This window comes from Xiphophorus hellerii, chromosome 1 (assembly GCF_003331165.1).
Source record: "Xiphophorus hellerii strain 12219 chromosome 1, Xiphophorus_hellerii-4.1, whole genome shotgun sequence".
Taxonomy (NCBI): domain Eukaryota; kingdom Metazoa; phylum Chordata; class Actinopteri; order Cyprinodontiformes; family Poeciliidae; genus Xiphophorus; species Xiphophorus hellerii.
In genome coordinates this window covers 13,492,532-13,516,035 of record NC_045672.1, presented here as the reverse complement: position 1 = coordinate 13,516,035, position 23,504 = coordinate 13,492,532, and the positions used below count along the sequence as shown (strand labels likewise).

The 23,504-nt window shown below is 37.9% G+C and overlaps 2 protein-coding genes across 2 annotated transcripts; both read left to right on the top strand.

Annotated features, from left to right (window-relative positions):
• The first annotated feature begins 2,053 nt into the window (after positions 1-2,053).
• On the top strand, positions 2,054-3,383 carry foxl2l (forkhead box L2-like). The gene has a single exon (XM_032562071.1). It carries the CDS (start codon positions 2,091-2,093, stop codon positions 2,871-2,873), a length of 783 nt encoding a protein of 260 aa, XP_032417962.1. The 5' UTR covers positions 2,054-2,090; the 3' UTR covers positions 2,874-3,383.
• Positions 3,384-4,077: 694 nt separating this feature from the next.
• tmem201 (transmembrane protein 201) lies at positions 4,078-17,414 on the top strand. Its single transcript, XM_032572532.1, has 11 exons — positions 4,078-4,288; positions 5,351-5,472; positions 5,587-5,781; positions 5,892-6,071; positions 6,349-6,707; positions 6,797-6,997; positions 11,369-11,592; positions 12,612-12,674; positions 12,764-13,054; positions 13,231-13,359; positions 15,988-17,414. The coding sequence occupies exons 3-11, from the start codon at positions 5,623-5,625 to the stop codon at positions 16,083-16,085; spliced, it is 1,704 nt and encodes a 567-aa protein (XP_032428423.1). The 5' UTR covers positions 4,078-4,288; positions 5,351-5,472; positions 5,587-5,622; the 3' UTR covers positions 16,086-17,414.
• The last annotated feature ends 6,090 nt before the right edge of the window (positions 17,415-23,504 follow it).

Genomic DNA, 23,504 nt, shown 5'->3' with positions numbered 1-23,504 from the left:
ATTAAGCTTGGTCTCCTCTCCCAGATTCTACCAAATCTGTAATCTGTTGGGGGTGATGATGGTCTACACAGGAAGACAGGCCCAAATCTAATTCTATTAAAGGCTCCCACCTTGAATCAGCCCTGTTTTATAAGTCAGTAGAATAACCTGCTTCAGGCAAACGTAAATTGAATCGCTGCTTAAGACCTCCAGGCCAGCAGGGGGCCTCCAAGAGCCCTCCAGTTCCCACTCAGTATCCATCTCATGCTAAATATTTTTATGTAATTCACATGAATGAATGCAGAATTTCATAAACTTAAGCTTTAAAAGAACTGACAATTGTCGGCACAAAGTAAAACTATAAAATGTCTGTTCTCTACTATCAAAGTAAAATATAGACACAAACAAATGATGTGTCTATATTTAAATTATTTATCATACATTTGTCTGAAGCGAGATCAAATTTTACACTTGCTGGTCTGTTTACAAATAAATGTCAACAGTTTATTGAAGCCTTTACAAAATGTTCAGAAACACAAATGGTTAAATTTCCCTTTATTGTCTTAATAAGTCAGAGAAATATCACAATATCCACAGCTGATTTCCTGCTTTTGCCTTTTAAAATACTTTGCTCAAATGCACTTTATTTAAATGAAGGAAATCAAATTTTACGAAACATGATGAAAATCATAACTTCTCACGTTCAATCCATAACCTTAATATATTTCTTTACCACATGATACATATTTTATCTGCATGTAATATGTAAAATTAGTACATACCTTCTTTCTTGTCGGTGTTTGAAATGTTTTATAAAACAGGTGTTTTTCTTACAGCTGGGCCTAGTTAAATTAATCTAAATTGCAAGCATCAAAGAGCATAAAAAAAACTGTACAGTTAAGAAAATTCAGGATTGTAGAATTTTATGTTAATCTCTTTTGACGGATTTTGAGTTGCATCTTTATAAATCACAATATTGCTGACAGGTTGATTCTCTTTAATAATTCACTTCAAAATGAAAACCTATTACACTATACAGTAGATACAATCATTACTGACAATAAAATGTTCCAAGGCATCTTTTTTTCTTTTCATCATTACGGCTTACAGCTAATTAAATACCATAATCAAATTTCTAAAAAAAAAAAACAAAAAAAAAAACAACAACAAACAAAAAACAGATATGAAAATCAATGAAAAATATTGGATGCAATATAATGATACTAACCATCATTAGGACAGTCATTGGTATCTTTCATGAGAAACAAGACATTGTTCCTAGAGAAGCTGGCTGTTCGCAGGGTGCTGTATTAATGGAAAGTTGAGTGGAAGGAAAACATGTGGTGGAAAAGGCGTACAAGCAACAGTAATGATATATATACATATAAAGGTAAGGTAATCTTCTGAAAAACTGAATATTGAGTTTTTATTTGCTGAAAGCAAAAATTGTAAACTATGAATTCAATCTATCTGTCTACACATGGCATTTCACGTGTTTAAGAAGCTATTCTCTGTGCTTTTGTTTTATTTATTTTTTTATTTTATTTTTGGTGTATTTTGCACTTTGGTCATTTTTGGATAAAGAAAATAAATGTGTGCTGACTGGTTTATCACTTGAATTACTGAAATGAGTAATTTAATGATTTAATGTCATTAAATCTTTTAATGACATTGCAATGAATTAACCTGCCTCTAGTTTAAAATACATAAAGTTCAGGTAGCAAAAGTGTTACGGATCAACAAGAACTACTGTAATAAAATGCAATAAACTCCTTATTCAGACGATTCTATATGCTCATTTCTTGGTCAACGACTTTTAAACAAAAATACCGATTTCAAACGAGAGCTATTGTTTCAAGAGTCCCTTCAAAGTCAGAAGTATGAATGTGATTAAAGAGCAATCCTTTGATCAGTGACTTTAACCAAAAGCATTCTTATTAGATTCACACACTTGGGCATAAACACCGTGAGAGCCTGTGTGACATGAAAGAAGGCGCTTGTTACATTTTAGCCACCTGTGGGCGGAGTTTCTGCACCTGTGGACGCACATGCCACTCAAAACACTCCCGTTTCCATCAGAGGGACGCATAGGCGGACAGTCTAGCTGAGCCATGGCGGCAGAGGCGAAAACCCTCGGGACCCAGGAAATGCAGCTGCTGGATATCAGCTCCAGCTCTCCCCAAACAGAGTCCAAAGGTTCGGAGGAAACAGAGTATGAGGACGGGACCGTCCAGTTGGAGAAGCCGCCGTACTCATACGTGGCTCTGATCGCGATGGCAATCAAAGAGAGCCAGGATAAGAGAAGGACTTTGAGCGGGATTTATGAATACATCATATCAAAGTTCCCATACTATGAGAAGAACAAGAAAGGATGGCAGAACAGCATTCGGCACAATTTGTCTCTTAATGAGTGCTTCATCAAGGTCCCGAGGGACAGCGGGGCGGACAGGAAGGGCAACTACTGGATGCTGGACCCGGCTTTTGAAGACATGTTCGAGAAAGGGAACTACCGGCGCCGGAGGAGGGTGCGGAGACCCTATAGACCCGCCAGCCTGCCTTATCTGACGGGAAACCCTGTGGAGTATCCAGAGTCTCTCTACCTTCAGCCGTATGTGAGCGGCACCTGGGCGAGTGGGTACCCTGCGCGCCAGGTCGTCTCCGGATCCACCCGCGGTCTGCCCATCGGCGGTTCCTACTGCCCGCCGCCACACTTCCATCCCTCCGTTTACGGGGCCTACCACCCGCCCGTGCTGGTTCCACACAACGGGTACCCTTACGGAGGAGTGACCCAGCCGGTGAGTCCGGACGGTGGCACCATGTCTGTGCCTTGCCCGCAGTTCACTTCCTACTCTCGGCAAGCGGAGTCGCCGCTGATTTATTTCTCGGAGCAGTGAGGACTGCATGTTTTCTGACCGGTGGCCGCCTGTTCACAGACTCACGGTTCATTTCAGGTCAGCTGGCCGACGTTCATCAAGTTCGTTAAGTTCACTATTTAATGGATGAATTAATGAAATCACACTTTCAAATGTTAGCTCTTACACATTTGTAGCATTTCTTTCTTTTTGGGGCGCAACGGCTCTGGTTTCAAAAAGACAGTAACCGATTTAATTGAAGTTGTTCAAAATTAAATAGATTAAGGCTCCCAGAACGACATGAAATAAATACACAGATATTTTTTTTTCCAGTTGTGTAGGGAAAATGTTGTCAACCTACATATTTTATTAACTTTTATTTTTGTATTTAGAAAACTCTGAAATAGGCTGTTTATGTACGTTATTTACAGATTTTTTTTTATTGTTCTAATTCTTTGAGCTGCTACATTATTGATGCACTGACTCGTTTATATTGTTTGTTTGTGAATGTTTCAGTACCACTGTTTAAATAAAATAGTTTTGCATATTGTCGTTCACTGTCTAATTCCTGTATGTTCTGAAATTATTGTTCAATTATAGAATAAATGTTCATTTTTTTTCTAGAAAACATAAATATTTTAAAGCAACTCATCTAGGGAAACATCTTTGACTTTAAATAAAAAGTTGTTTCGAGGCAAAACGACAAGTTCAGCTGAATGATGCTGTTGCGTTCTGCGATTATAGAAGTTGACTGAAGTTTCCTGGGAATTTCTTTGGAGATTTATTTGTACGTTTTTGAAAAGAGGAAGATTTAATTCTGAACAACATGTAAAAAAAAAAAAAATAGTCATAAATAAAAAATGTATAAATAGTCATAATCTCAGATAAAGATTTTGGTGCTGCATTTGAGGTACCTCGGAAGTAGTAAATCTGGAGGGGGAAAAAACTGGGAAAACTGTTTTCGATGTATTTTTCATTTGACCCTGGCTTTGTTGCTGAAATAGATGATGAAATGAAATTTAAACGTCCTACGTTGTAATTTGTAAAGTAAATAACAGTTTGCCAAAAAAAATATATATAACACGCTTATTGTCATTGAGTACCTTAACGGAAAATAGGTCAAATATACCACAATTTTGAATATGTGACCCATTTACTGAAATATTTGCCTAAATGTTACCCCAGAGAACAGCGGATAAACTGAATGGAACGCGTCCTGTAGTTTCCTACGCACTTCCGCTTCCTGTACAAGGGGGCGTGACCAAAAGGAATTTCTTCACCGCGTGCGCCCTCGCGGAGTGTTTACCTCTGCAGTTTAAAACACTACGACAATATTTCAGCTTAGAAATGGAGACATTTAACATGCTGCTGTTGGAGTACCCTCAGCTAATGTACGGCGGGGTTGGAGCTGCGGCGCTTATTGCAGGCGGATCGCTGATCTACAAAATAGCTTCCAGGTAAACGCTCCGCCTTTTCGGCCATCTAAACCAGTGTCCCATGGTTTCTAACACGGTTAGGAAAAAAATGTTTTACGTTTAATTTGCTTTTTAAAGAACTGTTGCAACTATTTAGATTAAGTGCTTATTTGTCAAGAATGCATACGTGCATTTTGTCTCGTGTTTAGCACTTGTCTGCGAACATGCGCTAGCCTGTGTGCTAACGATGCTAACAGCTGTACCAACTTATTGTCAAACACTTCCATACAGATATAATTTCTTCATGTTGCTCAAGTCTGATGCTATCCAGTGCAAGAACAAGGGCTAATAAGGTGTTGTCCAATCGTTCCTGGCCCATTCCGACCTTGTGAGCTCCCCAGCTGTCAAACCTGAGAGTTACTTTTTCCATTTTTTTTGTAGCGGAACATGTAAATTAAGAAAATGCTACTAGCTGCCTTGATATTTGTAGTATGCTTTTACTTGTTAAAAATAACGAAAGAACTATAAGATTGATCCGGTTATGCATCATAGCTTGCGCTCATCAGCTTTGTCGGATTTCTATTAACCTAAAAATTAAAAATTGCTTTACATTACCTCACTTGCTTATATGTGTTTACTTATTGAGGATGATGGGAGTTCTTAGTTTTAATACATTAAATTAACAGGGGAAAAAAATCTCAATTTCCATGTTTAACAAGCAAGAGGAAAATTAATAGGCAATGGGGAAAATTATTCCCCACTTGCCTATTGACTGATGCATTTTTAATCCTAAACATGTATTGTTACTGAGGGTGATGAGTAGCTTTTTCCTCAGTTTACACACCATGACTGTCACAACTTTTCACAACTGGAGTTGTTGCCACTTACTCCACCACTTTTCTCTTGCATTTGTAATATAACAGGTCTTGTTAGCGTAACCTTTTTAAAACTTCTGCAGGGTGTGTTCACATACGCCCATGAGTTTTTAATTCTTCCACACCTTCCGCTTGTAGCATCTGTACCTCTGGGACCTAACGTGATGGAATGTGCATCAGCGTGTTTGGTAAACAACAGAATCAACTAAAACTTGCTTATTGCTTACAGGAAGAAGCCCTGCTTATGCAAATGTAAACTGCTGGTTCTGCAATCAGAACACAGTGGTGCCTTATGGAAACAGGAACTGCTGGGATTGTCCCAACTGTGACCAGTACAATGGCTTCCAAGAGGTAATTTCCAAAACATTTTTTTTTTAGCTTTGGAATTTTATTTTATTTTTTTTTTATCACGTAGGTGCATTTTTATGTACTTTCTCTGTTTTCTGTTTGTTTTATCTCTATAAGAATGGAGATTACAACAAACCCATCCCAGCTCAGTACATGGAGCATCTTAACCACGGTGTATCTGGAAGCGTTCCTTCATCTGAGACACCGAAGACTCTGCAGTGGGTTAACTGTCAAATGCTGCTGTGCAGGAAGTGCAACAATAACCAGACTGTGAAAATCAAGCAGTTGGCTTCATATGTTCCCAGAGATGACGTAAGTAATCAGTTTGAATGTGCTCAAATTAAAATTAAGCATCAAATTTTCAAGTGGGGCACGGATTCCATATCTGATCCCTTTTTTTGTTTTTCTCTTTGCATTTCTAGGACAATTACGATGAGGAAATCGAAGCCTACAAGCATCACCTGGAGCAGACTTTTAAATTATGCAGACCATGTCAGACTGCGGTGGAATATTACATAAAATATCAAAACCGCCAGCTTCGTACGAGGGTCCTAACCCACCAGCTCTGGCGCTCCCGAGAATCGGACTCGGGGTTTGTGAAGGTGAGTGCAACCAAAAGTCTAAATAGGTCAATATAGTAGAGCTTTTAGCCAAAGAAAAACATAATAAATTAGTATATGTCGGCAGCCGTGGAAATATCACCATGAAAATTGTCATGTTATATGAAACATGTAGATAGATTTACTCTGAATTTTCACAAACATACAGAGTTGTTGAAGTCTTATTTTGTCAACCTTTGCTTATGTTCCAATGATGCATTGTTCCTTGTTTTTCTTCAATGGAAGGAGTAGAAATGGAGCCATGTTTTCTCTCCCACAGAGCTCCCATTCTCTGACCTCGCCCACCGGAGTCGTGCTGTTACGGGCCCTGGCCTTCCTGATTTGTGCTTTCCTTCTCACTACGTTTGTCTATAAATTGCCAGAACAGCCTCTTTCTCCAAATGGGCCTCAGACCTTAAGTGGGGGCGTTGTTCCTCCAAAGCCAAAATCAAGCAATGAGTCCACCGCCAGCAACGCCACAGGTTTGCCTGTGTGGCAGGGTCTGCTGGACGTCATCCCAGAAAAGGCCGTTGAAAACGCCAAGCTAGTCTGGCAGCACGGCAGGGACAACCAGCTGGCGATGGTGTCCGTGGGCCTGATGACTTGTCTCACGGCTATTTTCTTAGCCGGACCGATGCGGTAAGCGTCCACCACGTCTTTGTCGCTTCTGTTCGATATTTTAACTTATAATTTGCAACAAAAACAGTTCTGGTGGTTTGAATTTCCAGGTTGAGGAGAATCGACGCTATAGCCTCTGTCCTGTGGTTTGTCGTCTTGGGCCTCTGCCTGGCTGAGAGCTACTTGACCGATATGCCAAGCTGGATGAACTCAGTGATTCTTGTTAGCACCTCCCTCTGTTGCCTCGTCAGCCTCGCCGCCGCCGCCGCGACTCACAAGCCACTGGGTCATCGAAGAGCCAGATATCGAAGGTCAGATTCTGAGCAGTAATACATGTTCACGTTGTGTTTGAATGTTGAGAGTCTAAATGTAGTCTTCTCTGGGTGGTTTGTGTAACAAGAACGAACATAGCTGTGGTCGGTTTTTCCTCAAATAAAAACCCGTACCTGCCCCTTATTAGATAAATAGCTCTTTTAATTTATCAATCGTGGTTTGAATAAGTTGTCATTTTCTTGCAGTGACTGTCAGACTGATCTCAGAACGAATGACGGCATCTTTATTGGATAATGCAACACTATAGAGCTTAACCTAAATCCAGTCCTCTAGAAGTGTTTTAAATGACTTTGTTTTTATTTGAGGAAATCTATTTGTCATTTCTCCCTATTTCACTGTCTATTTTTATTCTGTCCCTTTGCTATACTGTTGTGAGAACGACTGATGACATTCAAATAGCAAACTCTTTACTTACGGACAGTGTAATAATTTACAATAGACACATGGTTTGCCATAATAACTGAATCATGCAAGAAAAAGTTGAAGAGATCATCTTCAACCGATGAGGTCTGATGATTTTAGAAAATGTTCTCCATGTTTCTCAAAGGTGGGACAAACATTTATATAATCCATTGTGTGAAACTAACATTTATTTTACTAGTTTAGATTATTAACTATACAAACCATTAACAAAATCACATTTAAGGTGATAGTGTTGCGGGACTGTAGTCACATTCCTATCAGTTTTAGCTACTGTATGTTTTTATAGCTCTAGGATTTCTGTTTAAAAATGTCTTGAATGTACTAATTAATATTAACACTACCTAGACGCCATTGCATGAATTACTAATGTTAACTCTCAAAATGTGAACAAATCTCGGCCTGTGTTCGTACGAATCACTCGCAGCTGCACAAAAGAAAAGTTTTACCTTGAGCGCATAAAGCAGCGACTTCTAAAGCTGAATGACGGTTTTGTTTCATACAAACACTCAGTGTGTTAGCTTTGCTGCTTACACAGTGTTGGTATAGAAAAAAAAGTTGCCCATGTAAGTTTGACTTATCTAAGAATTGCTCAAAAAAGCTTTTACTTGTCATAATACTGAGAGCTGAAAAAAACGGAAAACTTAGCAAGAACTTTGAACTAGCTGAATACTTTAAAAATCTATACTAAAGAAAAGCCTGTAATCTTATAGGTAGCATACTGTGGGGACGATGCCCGTTTCAGGCAGATCTTGTTACGTTTTCGGTTTGTACAGTAGCTCTTTGTAGCTAGGAGACCAGACAGTTATGTCATCTAAATATGTTACATTTCTAGCTTTTTTTTTTATCTTAAATTATGATGTGTAAAGCATTTAAGATGATTAATGTCATAATCAGGTTTGATATTTTAAAATTAAAATTTGAACCTTTTTCCTTTGCCATAAGTTCTTGCATTTGCCAGTATTATTAACTGTGCACGGTCATAGTCTCTGTCTGGTTTCCATGTGAATATTCTGACATTTTACTGTCTCCTCTCCTCTTTTAAAATGATCCTCCATCTGTCTCCACCAAAATGCCTCTAATCACTGGAAAACATTTGCTCTGTACAATATTGTGCAAGAAGCTGAAATGCTATTTGTCCGTAGTGATCAACTGTAAATTGTAGAAACGTAAAGTAGTATTAAGATTGTTTTTCATGGCTTCCTACGCTGCCTTTAGCAGTCTGGAATCCAGCTTCAGCTGTGTGTGCTTTCATTATTTCTTAGTAGAACAAATAGTAAAATCCAGCTAGGTGGCTATTCAGTTACTCAAGTGTCTAAAATGTAAAAAGATAAATAAATCTGAATCTGGAACGTTTTTAATTTTGAGTGGAAAGTTCATAGGAAGTTCATTTTGAGTGGAAAGTCCTCTGCTACACATGGCTTTTTCATTTCTTTATAATTGTAGACTGATGTATGGTAACATGTTGGTAGTGGTGATGTCAATTAAAGCAGGACTGCATACTCTTACCAACAACCATTTTAAGTCTTTGACACTTGGATTATATAGTAACATGATTGGATCTGATCAAATGCCTTCCATTAGCAAAAACATGTAAAGTGCCTACATTTTTGCACAATACTGTTTGTAGTTATCTAAACATGTTTAACTTGATCATAGCAATCTGATAGAGGAATACCTGACAACTAAACAGCTTGTTTAGGTTTGCTTTGTAGATTAAAACATTGTTAAAGTGTTTTATGGGATTATGTACACAGAGATGCTCTGAAAATGCAGTGCAATGATTACTACAATATTTGTACAATACTGATATTCCTCTAATCATCATTCTAATTTGTTGATACATTTGTACTAACACTAACGTTGCATGAAGTTAACACGTCAAACCACACCAATTCTCAGTATTACTTTATTTAACCTCACTAAATGAAAATGGATAATAACAGATGAAAATGTGTCTCCAACTGCACAGATGTTTTCTTTTAGTGCAGTTATTAACTGTAGTGTTAGGCGTTTCAAAGAAAATAAAAAATACATTTCAGCGTTTTGACAGGCTGTGAAAATCATAAGATGAGAAATGTACCAGTAGTTTGCTTGTTTTTAGAAAAAACATCGACTTATTGTAGTTTTCTGTATTTATTGCTGTGAATTTACTTTTGGTTCCCCATAACTGTGGAACCCCACATATAAATTAGATGCTTTACGGTGATTTTAGAGTATTGCATATACTGGCATTTGATGCCACGTCTGTTGATTATGAAATTTGCATTCTAGAAGTATTCATGCCCCTTTGTTTTTCCACATTGTCGCATTACAACAACAAATTTGTACTGTTATGGACCATTAGTCGGGGGCCGCACAAAATTATTCTAAGGGCCGCAAATGTTCCCAGGCCGCACATTGGACACCCCTGGAGTAAAGGGCGCTGAATTCAAATGCATGTCTCATTTTTCAGATCTTCATCTCTAAAATTTCTTTAGAATTTGTTATTTTCCTTTCTGCTTCTCAATTGTGTGTTACACTAAATCCTAGAGGAATATGTAAAATGTTGTGTTTGTAACAAGATGAATGTGGAAAAATTCAAGTGCGTCTTACAGTCGTAGCAAACAAAACTTTCCATACTGTAAGTATTGCAGTACTGAAGGAGAAATTGGCCTTTTTCAAAACCCATCAGACTGAAAAACCTTATTTGTTTCTTCAAATGCCAAATTACTACTTAAGTAATTGTGTCTTACGTATTTATGTAAAAGCACAACTTGCCAAAGTTTTACATACTGTGCCCAAAACTGGCTGTAAATATTTTGTTTGTTTGTTTCGTATGCTGTGATATTAATTATCCCCAGCCTCCATATTTATCTTTTTTTGCCTTTTGGGGTGAATTCCTGTATCAGTAAAATAAGCTGTCTGAGTGTTAGTTTTGCTAAGTAAACATTAAGCTGTAAAAGCACTGTATTAAAACCCTTATGGTAATTTTCACATATAAGGTACTATTTATGGGAACCACAAACATATTTTGTGTGGTTTAAATATTGATTGCTCCTCTTTAACAGCAAATGTTGATATTTTTCACCTTCTCCTGTTATTGTGAATGTGTAGCATGTAGCTAATAAATGTGATATTTCATCCATGGATGTTGCAGCGATGTGTGGACCCCATAGACATAAAGGCTGGGTTTTTTTGTTTGTTTTTTTAACAGATTGTCGTATCTGTTTCCAACGTTTTGTCTCCGATCAATCTGTTCTCTGGTTTCTGATCTGTAGCAGCCATGAAAAGGGAGCTTCATCACTGTTGAGAGGTTTCTTGGAGTTTACACATAGAAACATTGTTATGGATACTAGCGTGATCTTGATGTCTGGCTTTACTTTGCTGATTTTTCTTTTCTTTTTTTGTGCTTCCTGTTGTTGGCTTTAATAAACAAATAAATACAAAATTGACTTCTGGTATTTTATTTATCAACCATCATGTGACATCTGTGCTCTTGTCTCTTTCTCCGCTTCTTTTCTATGTTTCTATGTTCTATCTTTTGTATGTTGCACTATACACACCTAATGTAGCATTTTATATCGTTTTTCCACCTTTTTGCAGAGATCAAATCTCTGTTTTTTGTGTTTTCTTATGCTTTTCTTTCTCGTAAAGCCAATGCTATGTGGTTGCTTTTCTTCTTCACATGCAGCATTAACACACTTCGAGTTACGACCCCGGTTTGGATGTCCACCTGCAGTAATTTATTGTTTGAGGTAGTTGGGTCTGCTTGCCGTTTTTGTCTCAACTGTACTCCAACAAAACCCAGCTATTTTTAACGTTTGTTGTTCCGTCTAGTTTTCCACACCGATTATTGATGCTGCCCAGAATCATTTCTCAGCAACGGACCAGTTTGGTTCTGATCGTGTTTTCAGTCAGTAGACCATTACATTGCCTTTGTGTTGCAGATACCTTTCAGGCAGCTCTGCAGTCCCACCCTTCAGCAGCCAGCCTCCTCCCTTTCACCCAACCGACATGGCAGACAACTTCATCCTCACCCCACCCCCCAACATTTCTGAGCTTATCAGCCGCCAGCACGGTCCTCGCGAGCGCAAAGCTTCCCCCTCCACTCTGCCCGGACGCCTCAGCAGAGCCCTCTGCCTCGGGACGGTCCCTTCCCTCACAAGGACAGGTAACGTTGGAAATCTAAAATGGAGTTTATAAAACCTTTTTTTTTTTTTTCAGCTTCTGAGTAGGATTCAACTTACAGGTTGGAGTTTGCTATAGTTCTTTTTGAATAGATTTGGATTATTCTTGCAATAGTGTGATCAACTCATTAACTTATCATCCCGCACTATATTAAAAAAAAAAAAAGTAAACAAAAGGTTCAAAAATGTCCAGCTTGAATGTTTTTATGAAAATGGTATGGCTTTTAAAACATGGAACAAAATGCTTCATTTTAAGTTAAGATTGAAACTGGGGGCGAAAATTTAAAAAGCGAAAACTTAAAAAAAATAAAATTGCTGCTAATGTGGGATCAAGGGCATTTTTACACTTTCAGTGTTATAGTTATGTATATATATGTATAGTATATAAATTGAAGTCAAATTTATTTGTGTAGCACATATCGGTAGCAAAGCAGCTCAAAATGCTTTACACCATAAAAGCATAATATTGTTACCAATTGCAAAACAAGCAATAAATATTACATTTTGTCAAACATCATGAATAAAATCATCAAGCAAATATGCATCAAATATGTTAATGAATGCTCAACCACCTACTAATCAAAGGCAGCTCTAAACAGGTTTGAGTTTCAAGCCTCAGAGTTTCCAGAATCTTTGCAGTTTTCCGGAAGTCTGTTCCAGATTAGAGGAGCATAAAACTGAATCCTGCTTCTCCATGTTTGGTTCTGATTGTCATGGCAAAGAATAAAAACATCCAACGTATAGCAACGCCATATCAAATTGACAATTTGTTATTTGCACAAATAAATCTGAATAAATAATTCAGAAAAAAAAAACAACCTCAAAACTTTCATTATAATGGTTTAGGTGAGGTGTTTGTGTGTTTTCATGGTGTTTTCTCTCATTGCCTTGAGCTCTACATGACAAAACTTAGAGTTGTTCTTTTTCGCTAACAAAAATAAATTTTATGGATTTTATTTTATTTATAGAAAATGTATACATTTTGTGTTTTTCTCATCTTCAGGTTCTGGCTATCTTTTTAGTGGCAGTAGACCTGGCTCACAATACAAAGACTCACAGTCATCAGGTACCAAACTCTAGTTTTCTCTGACGCCACAGTACAGAATGAAGTTGTTGGTTTTTTTGGGGGGTTTTTCACCGGTTTGTTTTTCTCAGATTACTTTTCTCTGAAGTCCGGGAGCCGCCCATCGTCCCCGGCCCCCTCTCCTACGCCTTCAGTGGCCGGGTCGGTCACGTCCAGTTCTGGCTCGGCCAGGCAGCGCCGTCCCCTCATCAGTCCGGCTCGCCTCAACATCACCGGCCAGAAGCTCCGTCTTTTTTCCAGTGAAGCATATCCAAAGCTCGTTTCTCCACCTTTGTCCTCGTTTCCTTTTTGCGTAGAGCCGACACCTTCAATTTACAGCGGCTGCTTCTCACGAGACTTCTCTCCTTTCCAAAGCCAGAACGGTAGGAGTCCTCCGGTTGACCTGGACAGAGTAGTGTTTGTTGTAGGTTGGATGTAGCATCACTAGATGGCAGTGTAGAACATTGTCGAGCCCGAGTGTGTGTAAGGCTAAGGTTTATGGCATGGTTGAGATGCTTTAGCTAGTGGTTTTGGGTAATTTGATGTGATTGTGTTGTAGATTTAAGTTGCTTACTGAGAGATGGAAGTGTGATAGAAGAAGAGGAGAAACAAAGCAGCTCCTCAGCGTCCTCCGCCTGCCAGGTTGGAACAACAACACAAAGTCCTGAGAGCTTCTCTCCTCAAAAAGGTAGGGGTCCTATTTGTAAGTAGAAGCAAGAGTAACTCATTAAGTCAATAATTGCTGATAAAATATTTTACTAATCTGTGCAGTATTATTTGTCATTTTTATCAGTTTTATTCCCAGACTGCAGATGATGTTCAGTGCATGAATTTACAGACAAAAAAAGCTGAAACAGTGATTTCTTTTTTTTTTTTTGTCATTGTGTCAGCGAAATAATGATGAAGTCAGTGTTTGACTTGCTTTTGTGTCAGTATTTGAACTTTTCCACCCAAAATGAATGACTTTATGTAACTCTGTAGGATCAAATTGCATGTATTAATATGTAAAATATAGCTACATGGGAATATATATTGTTGTACGTTGGCCAATGAATAGCATAGTTACCTGTTTGCCATTTAATGCTGTTCACTCTCAAGGATGGACTAATTATTTGTAGAAAAAATTCTCAGCTGCTTCCATTCACTATGTTAGAAAATTGTTTGACGCCTGTGCAAATAATAATATTTATTTTTTTTACTGATAATACGAACAGTCAAGGCTTAAGCAGAAATGGCAAGGTCTGTCTAAATGTTGCCATATTAAATTTTTTAATTGTATTATTTATGACTATCGGCCATATCAACGTGGTAAATTACAGGGCAGATTGGGTTTGACCACAGGACCTTTTGAATTCCTTGGTCAGGTGTCAGATTATAAGGTCTCCAAGCTGCTGCTGTCAAAACGCTGTTTCTACTGACTGTAGAAATTTCTATAAAACTCCTCATTGTGTGGCTCACAATTGTCCTGGGGCTTCATGCATAAAAGAGTGTGCAGTTTTCACACTAAAACTTGGCGTACGTAAAAATTTAGAAAAGTGCGGCGCACAAAAAAAATCGGATGCATAAAGCCGTGTACACGCACGTGGCCACGCAGCTTTCCTTTCTTAATCCTAATTTGCAGGAAATAGAGCGTAGCTGCTGGTCCGCCCTGTCGCCACCCACAAATATATATGTAAATTAGTATAAATACCTGGAAGTCTGCCACCACGAAGCAATAACCATGGCAACGTCCCTTGTTCGAAGCAGTATAAGTAATTACAATAATAATAATAATTATAGATTTTATTTAAAATGTGCTTTGAGGGCACATAATGTCATCTCACAAAAATAAAAAATATATTTTAAAGAAAAAAAAAATCCAAATTAAAGAAATAAAGAGATTGTGCAAATGCCTGTTTGAATCAGTAGCGCGTTCAGCTGGGCATTTAAAGACAGACAGAGAGTCCTTTGAGTGGGGAAAGTGGACGTTTGTTCTAAATACTAGAATGTTTTATGTCCATAAGGCGCATTCACAAAGCGGGCGGCTCGACTGAAGGATGACTGCAGCTGGACCGGTACCGGTACCGCACGGCTCTTTTGCTCAGAGATCCAGGATGATCAGTCTGAGCAATCTAAACGCTCGTAAACCATCATCAACATTTCCCAGCAGATCAATATGATCTCTGATCAATCGCTCCCTCTGAATTCTTCCTTTGGCGTTGTTCTCCATCAGAGCCAAAGCGCTCCACAATTACGCGGCTCACCTTTACTCAGCTATTTATATACGTGTGACTGCATGCACACCTTGATCACCTTAAAAATAGTCAAACCTGTTGATTATTTTTAATCAGCAGGTTTGAGTTAATCTGCTGATCCAACCCTGTTTTCTTCTTTTAGTGAGAATGAAATGACCCCGCAGATGCATTTCACACATACTTTTATTTTTATTTTCTTTATTGTGTCTGCGTGTTAGCTTATTGTCTGAGGATAAATGCGGTTCAGTTTCATCGTTTACGTTTAAACAGTAAAATATTAAAATCATGAAAAACATCGGGTTTGGTGCTTCTTGGTCTAAATAACACTGAATGTAGTCAGATTTCAGTGTGTTTAGGTGAGTTTTGACGCTTTGTAGTTTATTTTCCACAGAAAAAGTTTGCCGCACATTTTCACGCTAGCGAAAAAGTGTGCGTATATTTACTCAAAGTTAATTTATATACATGCCGACTTGTACGCACGCTTTATGCATGAGGTCCCAGGTGTTTTGTAATAAAGGCTGAGCTTTGCGAACTGTACATGAGGCGAGTCTAATCCAACTTTTGAGTGAGTTGTTTGCTGCTAAATGCTCCGTTTTTTCTTTTTGTTTTGTTTTGTTTTGGGGGGGGTTTCAGATGTTTCTTAAATTTCAGGATGGTAATAAATGCGACTATTGTGAGCCTGAGCATAATTAAAAAGGAAAATCACAAATTTTGCCCTTTAAATTGTTAAAGTTGGGAAACCATTTAGATGCACACATAGTTTTTGTGGTAATGTTTTTCTAAAGCAGTATTACCCTGAGAGCTGTTCAGTCTTATGCAGATTTCCCCACCATTAGAAAACCTGCAGCTGCATGCTTAATTAATGTGATCTGTACTTATTTACCAATTCCCATCATCTCAAGGTCTGTCTGGGTTTTATGGTAAATGGGAGAATGTCAATATTTAGATATTTAGCGTTTTTTTAAACCTTGGTCTAGAAGAGTCCTGTTTCCGGTTTATTGAAATTTTAAATGCTGACAACAAGCCGAAAAGTTCCTGTTGCCTAATTGAGATTCTTCTTCTTCTTTTTTTTCTCTCCTCAGGTTTTGTGAAACATTTGATCTTACCCTCGGTTTTATTGACGAGCCTGACTGCCAACCTGTTGTTCGGCTGCTTCTATCTCTACCACAACTGGGGCTGAAGCCTCTGCGAGTCTGCTGCTGGTTTTCTCATGAACTGAACAGAGAGACTGAGCCTCTGGACCTTTTTTTATGTCTCTGGCCTCCAATACCAGAAACCTCCCCCTTTGCCCCACCATCTGCTGGCGTTTGACTTAAAAACACAGCAGATTTCAGCAGACGCGTTTCAGTTCGAGTAAGACCTCCTGTTTTGTCTAGATTGAAATAAGCTCCATGCACGATTGAGCCGATGCCGATTCGTCGCCGAGGGGTCACATGTAGCCTGCTGGCAGTGATCGTGATTGGGTGCCTTTCATTAGCAGAAAATCTTTTCTGGTTCTCTGTCAAAATGAAGGGGCACGCTTTGTTCCTGAGATGAAACGTGTTCTGTTTTGAAATGTAAAGATATGTGGTGTTGATGTGTATTGTCGTGTACATTCAGCTGCGAAACGGTTCACTGGCGCTCTGTTGTTACCTTCGCCTGATGCAAAGGTTACATTTATTCACTACTGAAAAGGTTCTCAGAAAATTAAGTATCTTTGTTTATATTTATTTATCCAGTCAACCATTAGCACCATCAAGAAGAATATCTTTTTTATTAGTAGTAGTATTTAGTCATTGCAAGTTTGCTTGGACTGTTTGAGTTAAATATTGAATTCTTGGACTATGTGGGTTTAAAATCGTGTAACGTGAGTGCAGGTGTTTTGGTACGCTTAGTGTGAATGTTGATTTGATGTAAGTTACACTTGTGAAAATCGTATAGGACTTTTTTGGTGTACATCGGGACTATTTTAGTTTTATTTTATTTTTTTGCCGTGACTTTTTTTTTTCTTAGACAAATGATGCTAATTAGAATTTTTAATTCACCTTTTTTTAAGTGATTTGTAGCAGTGTAAAAAAAAAAAAAATGCTACTGTAAGGTCTCTGAATGACTGTTTAATGACAGATGCATGAGGCTCTCATTAGGCAGCCTTTAGGTTTTCAACACACTGTACACTGAACGTACCTACGCATTTATACTTGATGTGTGACGGGCTTACGTTTGAAATCATGTTTAAACAGAAATGATCTTTTCTACTCCCAACAAGATTAACCTCACAGAGGGAAAAAAAAAACATTTTTATTTGTTTCAAAAAGATTTTTTCTTATCGGTAAAATGAACACGGTGCATGTTTTGTTTTCTTTGGACTTCACTAGTGCTAAATCAGAGATATTGATGAGATGAAGTTGTCTGTTTACATCAGTGGTTTGAAGGTTTGTGGTTCTGCTGTTCAGCTGAGTGTGTTACTCTCTGGTATAATATTCATCTGTACCAGTGCTATTTTTAAATAAATGTATTTTTTGTAACTCGATTTGAGCCGTTTTTCTTCTTTTCTTTTTTTAAAGACCAACAGATTTACTTTTTTCACACAATTTTCTGCTTTAGGGTTTAGTATTTTTGTCAAACCTTTTTGAAGCATACTGATACTTCACATTAAATAGGAAAATCCATCAAATATTTTTATGTCTTTAATTTACCCTGCTGTGCTGGAGATCCTGGCTTACAGTGATGCATTCCTTCTTTTTAAAATTTGACCCCAGACCAAAATTTGTCTGGGGGAAATTCCTGATAACTGACACAACGTTTCATTGTTTTGACCTCTGAACACTTAGTTTTTGCATGTACCAAATGACCTTATGTGCTCTTCCTTCATGCTGAAAAACGCATTCGTCCTCCCGACTTAGAAAGTCATTAAAGTTTTTTATATTGTTCTAAATTTGATAGTTATTTATTCACTGAGGCATTTTCAGCCATTTACGTGGGTGAAAATGGGTGCAGAAGATGTAGCCCATAATAGACATTAATGTTCTCAAAATGGTCCACTGCATGTGTGAATATCTTCTGGTAAACAGAAGATACGTTTCCAGATGTCCCAAACGGTCCTGAAAAGAGGAAGAAACTCTAAATATTCTATAAGTTGTTGATTCACGTTGAATCTTAATAGCCTCAACTTCCTGCCTGTGAAGCCAGTTTGATCCAAAGCAATGAAGACGACATCTGTCCAAAGAAAAATGATCTGAACACTTTACCTTACATTAACCATAAGGTCATTGATACTGATGCTGACGCGTCATTTCACTTATACTGAAAGTTAGGTTTTTATGGTTGAAGATGGCATTTAATGAGCTTTCATTACTTTTGCATTCATTTACCCTTCATCTAATCACTGTTGATGGGTAACTACTCGACCATCAAACCTAAAGCATCGAATTTCTTTATTGTTTTATGAATTTTATCATTCGTAAAAACTACTGTTCCCAGTTGTATTTCTCTGTTTTAGATGGACGTAAAATCTCTACTTTGTGTTCTTAAAAGCACGTTCACCTGCATTCGGGGTTGTTTGTGTTAAACAAGATTCTTCTCTATGGAGTCTCAGTTCTTTTTTTCTTTTTTTTTTTTTGGCTTCTTGCGTAAGCAGTCTTTCTGCTGACCCTGAAGCCTCTCTCAGAATAAAATGTGACCAGACTAAGCTGCTGTGGCATCAGCTCAGAACCGTAAATATGTAAATATTAAAATAAATATCTGGGTTCTGGTTACAAATCTATGTTATATCGCTTTTACATCCACAGATTTCCTCTAAGACACATTTCTGAACGAAACATCACCAATGGGATTATGAGTGTAAGCTGTGGCACTCTGTTTTTAATCATTCAATTTTATTTGTTTTCATATTTCCTTCATTTCTAAATATCGCTCCGTCTGGCCGCCTTGTGTATTGACTTTGTTTTTTCCTTTTGTTCTAAATTAGTACATGTTTTGCTTCCTTTTTTTTTTTTTTTTTTACTTGTTTGATTTGGGCCCCCTTCTCTGTAACTCTCAGAATAACTTTTTCTCGGAACTGCCTCTCTTATTTAACCTTTCTGAACGACTGGTTTCAAAAGAGGAAGCTCGAGCATTCGCTGGCTTTGCTTCACAGCGAAGCCGGGTGGTTAAAGGAATGCAGAAAACAGCTGGTTTTTGGAAACATGTAAACAAGTTTATTATTTTATGGGTTATATTGTCCATAAAGGCCGTTTCTGCAGCGTTGCTCACGACTTGAGGAGGCGGTCATTCTCTGCACTGCTAAGATAAGACTATGGTGGCATGAAGCATGTTGAAACCATTTTTAATATGAAACAAAGATAACCCTGATTAACCTTATGATGCTAATTTTTAATAAGGCAAAAATCAGCCTGATGCCCATATGAAAAAGTATTTGAGGAGAATTTGCTGGTGTGCTTCGCACCGTTTTAGAAATTACTTTGTAGCTTTAACCAAACTGAAATTTTGTTTCCGACCTGCTCTTGACATTCTTGAGATTGATGTGTTGCTTTGTGAGGCCCTTCAGCCAGCTTCGTGTTGCCAGACAGATTTTATTACCAATTTCTTGGACCATTCTATCCAACAACAAATGTGTTTTATTTCTAAACCATTCAATGTGCTCAAGTCTTTAGTTGTGTTTAGGATCACTCTGTGTTATTGAGCTACTTTCCCATCGGCTCTGTTTCCATAGGAGAAAATGTCTGCGTCGATGATTCTTCCACCACCATGTTTCGCTGTGGTGCATTCGGGGTAATACGCAGAGTTTTGCATTCAGGCCAAAAAGTTCATCTTAGGGCTCGTCTGACCAGAGCACAATCGTTCACGTTTGCCGCATACCTTACATAGCTTATTGAAGTTTGCCACTATTTTGTAAGTACTTGATATTGTTCTTCTTGCACAACTTATTTGTTCTTTTAGCAGATTGCCCAACAGTTCTGTTTTTTTTTATTTTTATTCCTCTAATGTTCTCGAACACCACACCTCTGAGATGAGATGGATTCATACTGACATTAAATTACACTCAGGCAGACTGTTTAACAATCAAGTGTCTCCTGAAATCCGTAATTGACCTGGATTTTATGTGAGGTTATCATAGTAAGAGAGGCTCAATTCAAATGCACCCTGCATGTTTCAGATTCGTATTTCTAAAAAAAAAGAGTGAGAAGCATGTTTCTTTCATATTAACAATTAAGCTACACATTTTCTTGTACACAAAATTAATATAAGATTTTTTTATTATTATTATTGAGAGTTTAAATTTTTTTAAATCAAAGTTTGGAGTTGTGATGCGAAAAAATATGTGGAAGACTTTAGGTGATTTGAATATTTTTTTGTCAGACACTATGAGCACTCTAAAATCCAATTCCTGGACACTATGCTTTTCTGCATAAGTGTCTCCTAAATTGTTCTCATCAATCCCACTTTTTTTGTTTTGTTAGGAAAAAAAAATCTATATATGCTTCAGCCTGTGCTAACTATGTTTTGCAGTTCAAATCCAGGAAGTAAAAGACCCTCTCGGGTCTCCGCCACAGCACTGCAGGTAGCTTCAGCTGAAAGACACCCATCTGAACGTCACTTGGTTCAAACTATTATTGCGTGTTTGTTTATTGTGTGAGATGATCGTGTTGTTGCTCTGGAGGAGAATCGTGGTAAAAGCTCGATGTTGAAGCTGAAGCCCCCAGTTTAAATCGACACCAACAGAGATGCTTCCATCAAAGAAAGTGAAATTTAGCAATATATCAGGAAAATGTTTGGCCAGAGTGTCAGTTCTGCACCTTATTTACCGACGGGGGATTTTTAAATTTTTTTTAAATTTTAGGCTAGCAGTCAAAAATAGTTTACCGGCTTTGTAGAGGGAAAAGGTGGGAAGCATGTTCATGCTTTCAGTCTGCCGATCTGGCCAAAAAGGTTTCTCTTCTGCACAGTCGTTTCCTGTTTCTTTTCTTCTTCTTTTTTTAACCAGCTGGTCTGAATTGAACTCACAAGTTCATGTTTCATTTTTTCACAGCACTTGATAAGATCTACTAAAGCAAGTCTTATGTTCACAGGGGAGCAGCCTTCTGTGAAATTCAACGGTAAAAAAAAAGGGGCTTTCAGAAGATGTGTACCACAGAGAAGCTGAAGCAAACTGGATAACTTCACCTGGACAACAGACAAGTTGTTTGTGTCTTGATTTAACTCTAGTATGTTTTAGTCAGAGTTATTCCTAGTTAAATTCAGTTTGAAAAGAAGCCCTTTGCTGTGCAGAGCGCTCTATTGTCACACTGTTGACATTTCCTCTTTCTTACTGTACGGTTGTAGCTACTACTGTGGTTTATGTTGCACTTCCATGAACTCACTGTTCATGGAAGTGCCACAAAAACGCCGCAGAGCTGAAATGTAGTTGATTGTCGTGTTCTCACAAAGAAGAAGAAGAAAACAGAAAGGGAGATTCCCATAGAGTTTATTTAGAGAGAAGGCTTCTTAGCGTGAAATGCTCTGTACAAATGTATTTACTTAGCATTCAGATTTGACTAGCGATCTTAAATTTATGAATTCATTTAAATGTCTGTGTTGCACACGGATGTGGGGACTTGATCTTTGAGTGAATTGGAGAAAAGCAGGCTGAAATCTACAGAAACACTGGCACTCTGCTCTGGGTCACAATACGTCTCAGAATACATTGCAGCAAAAATGAAACTGGTTATTTATCTGCTAATAAATAACCAGCAAATCTTGTTGAAAGCTTTGTGCTTCACGGACTTGAAGTAATACATAATGTGCAATCACCATGCAAGAAAAGACATAACCATGCGACAGCAGCATTAATTTCCCTTTTATTAATTAATACAGATTGTTTTTGCATGTGAGGATTACACCAATGGCTACAATGAGCAGGGTACACTGCCTGGAAAGTCATTGATTTTCATTCATTCATTTTTTTTAAATAACTTCATGGTGATTATTTTAAGAGAATTATCTACCAGGAGATAGGAACTACTCACAGCCTCTCAGCAGAACCCCATTTCAAAGACCTTTGAAGTATCCCTTTAGGATGAGTTTTGATTAAAAAAGACAACACATTTTAAGAACTTAAATGTGTTCGTTAGCAACTGTTTGATTTTGCTACAACAAAAACAAAAAATACTGAAGTGAAAGAATAGCAAACGAGCACAATGTAACGCAGGAATCTACATATTTTTAACACTATCAATACATTGGACTTTTAAATGCATTTGAAAACATGAATTTTTAGACTTAGCTGTTTTACACTGTTTACTCAGTGTGCATTTAAATGATATTAAAACATGATCTAAACTGCCTCGTAGACATCTTTGCTAAAATTTGGTCTGGATAGGACCTTTTTCCACGTAGTAATTCATTTTTTACACGTTTACTAGAAATGCAAACCTATTTCAACCAAGTTAGACAAGCATAAAAAACATCAGAAGGACCGGGGCTCAAACTCATGATCACTTTCTCACCCAATATCTTTTTACCTAATGATTGTGCTTCGGTACTCTTCACCTTAGCTGGATAATATTTAGGTCTAGAGTTTCTGTAGTGGGCATTTCATATGAAAACGAATTCTTTTTTATGTGCAGGCAAAGGTTCAACTCTGTTCCTCGTCTGTCATATTCTTGTCAGTATCACGTCCTCTGTGTCTCAGAACAACTCTGAACAACTCAGCCACAGAAGTGGAAGTCTAGTAGTTCTGACTGGAAATGAAGATTTGTGCTGAACGTTGGACATTTTTTATGAAAAAAAAAAGCTGACACACACTTTGATGTTGTCACCTCCTCTGGAACAAGGATAACATTGGTTCAAATGAAGCTATCTGTGTTATGGTTCATTCTTTCTGATATTATTGATATTTTTTGTGGACCTTATAGTTATTTAATTCAAAGTCTGAGCACACATCCCTTTTAGATCAGGCAGTTTGTTTGGACAAACCTCAATGGAAAAAAATACATAGGTCTGAATCTGGGCACTTTTTAAAGAAATTTTTTTTTTCATATTTGTTAAAACTATCATCATGTTGTGACAGCACAATATCAGACAGATAATCTGTAAAAAAAAATATCGAGCTCATCCAAGTGCTACTATTGGCGTCAGCAGAAATGCACCCATCCCTGTCAAAACCAACCAATCAGAGGCAAGAGTGGCTTAGCGCTGTCAATCAATCTCGTGTATGCGCTGCTAAGTATGATAATGGTGGAGAAACAACTTACCGCTCCAGGAAAACTGTTTCACCTGTCATTATCAGTAGCTATGCTAACTAGACTGAGTGTTCGTAGCAGTTTAGTTATGATTCATGTTGCAGGTGAACCAGCTGTGAATCCTCTTTCTCTCTAATGTAGCAGAGAGAAAGGGGGATGGTGGGACGAGGATGATTGACACCACTGAGACCCTTCTCCTGCCTCTGATTGGTTGTTTCTGACAAGCAGTGAATTTCTGCAAATGGCAGCTGGACTGCAGGGAGAAAGCAGAGGGGCTTGATTTTTTTTTCACTAATTATTTGTCTCATATTATACTGTCAAGACATAGTGACAGTTTTAGCAAATATGTAAAAAATTAAATTAAATTAAATATTTTCTTCCAAAGGAGTGCCATACTGCAG

What these genes read in the sequence shown, in the direction of transcription:
- foxl2l (XM_032562071.1), top strand. Translation starts at nt 2,091, where the DNA reads ATGGCGGCAGAGGCGAAAACCCTCGGGACCCAGGAAATGCAGCTGCTG.
- tmem201 (XM_032572532.1), top strand. Translation starts at nt 5,623, where the DNA reads ATGGAGCATCTTAACCACGGTGTATCTGGAAGCGTTCCTTCATCTGAG. An exon ending in CATATGTTCCCAGAGATGAC is followed by an intron (nt 5,782 to 5,891) that starts GTAAGTAATCAG and finishes TTGCATTTCTAG; the next exon opens with GACAATTACGATGAGGAAAT. An exon ending in TCCTTTCCAAAGCCAGAACG is followed by an intron (nt 13,055 to 13,230) that starts GTAGGAGTCCTC and finishes ATTGTGTTGTAG; the next exon opens with ATTTAAGTTGCTTACTGAGA.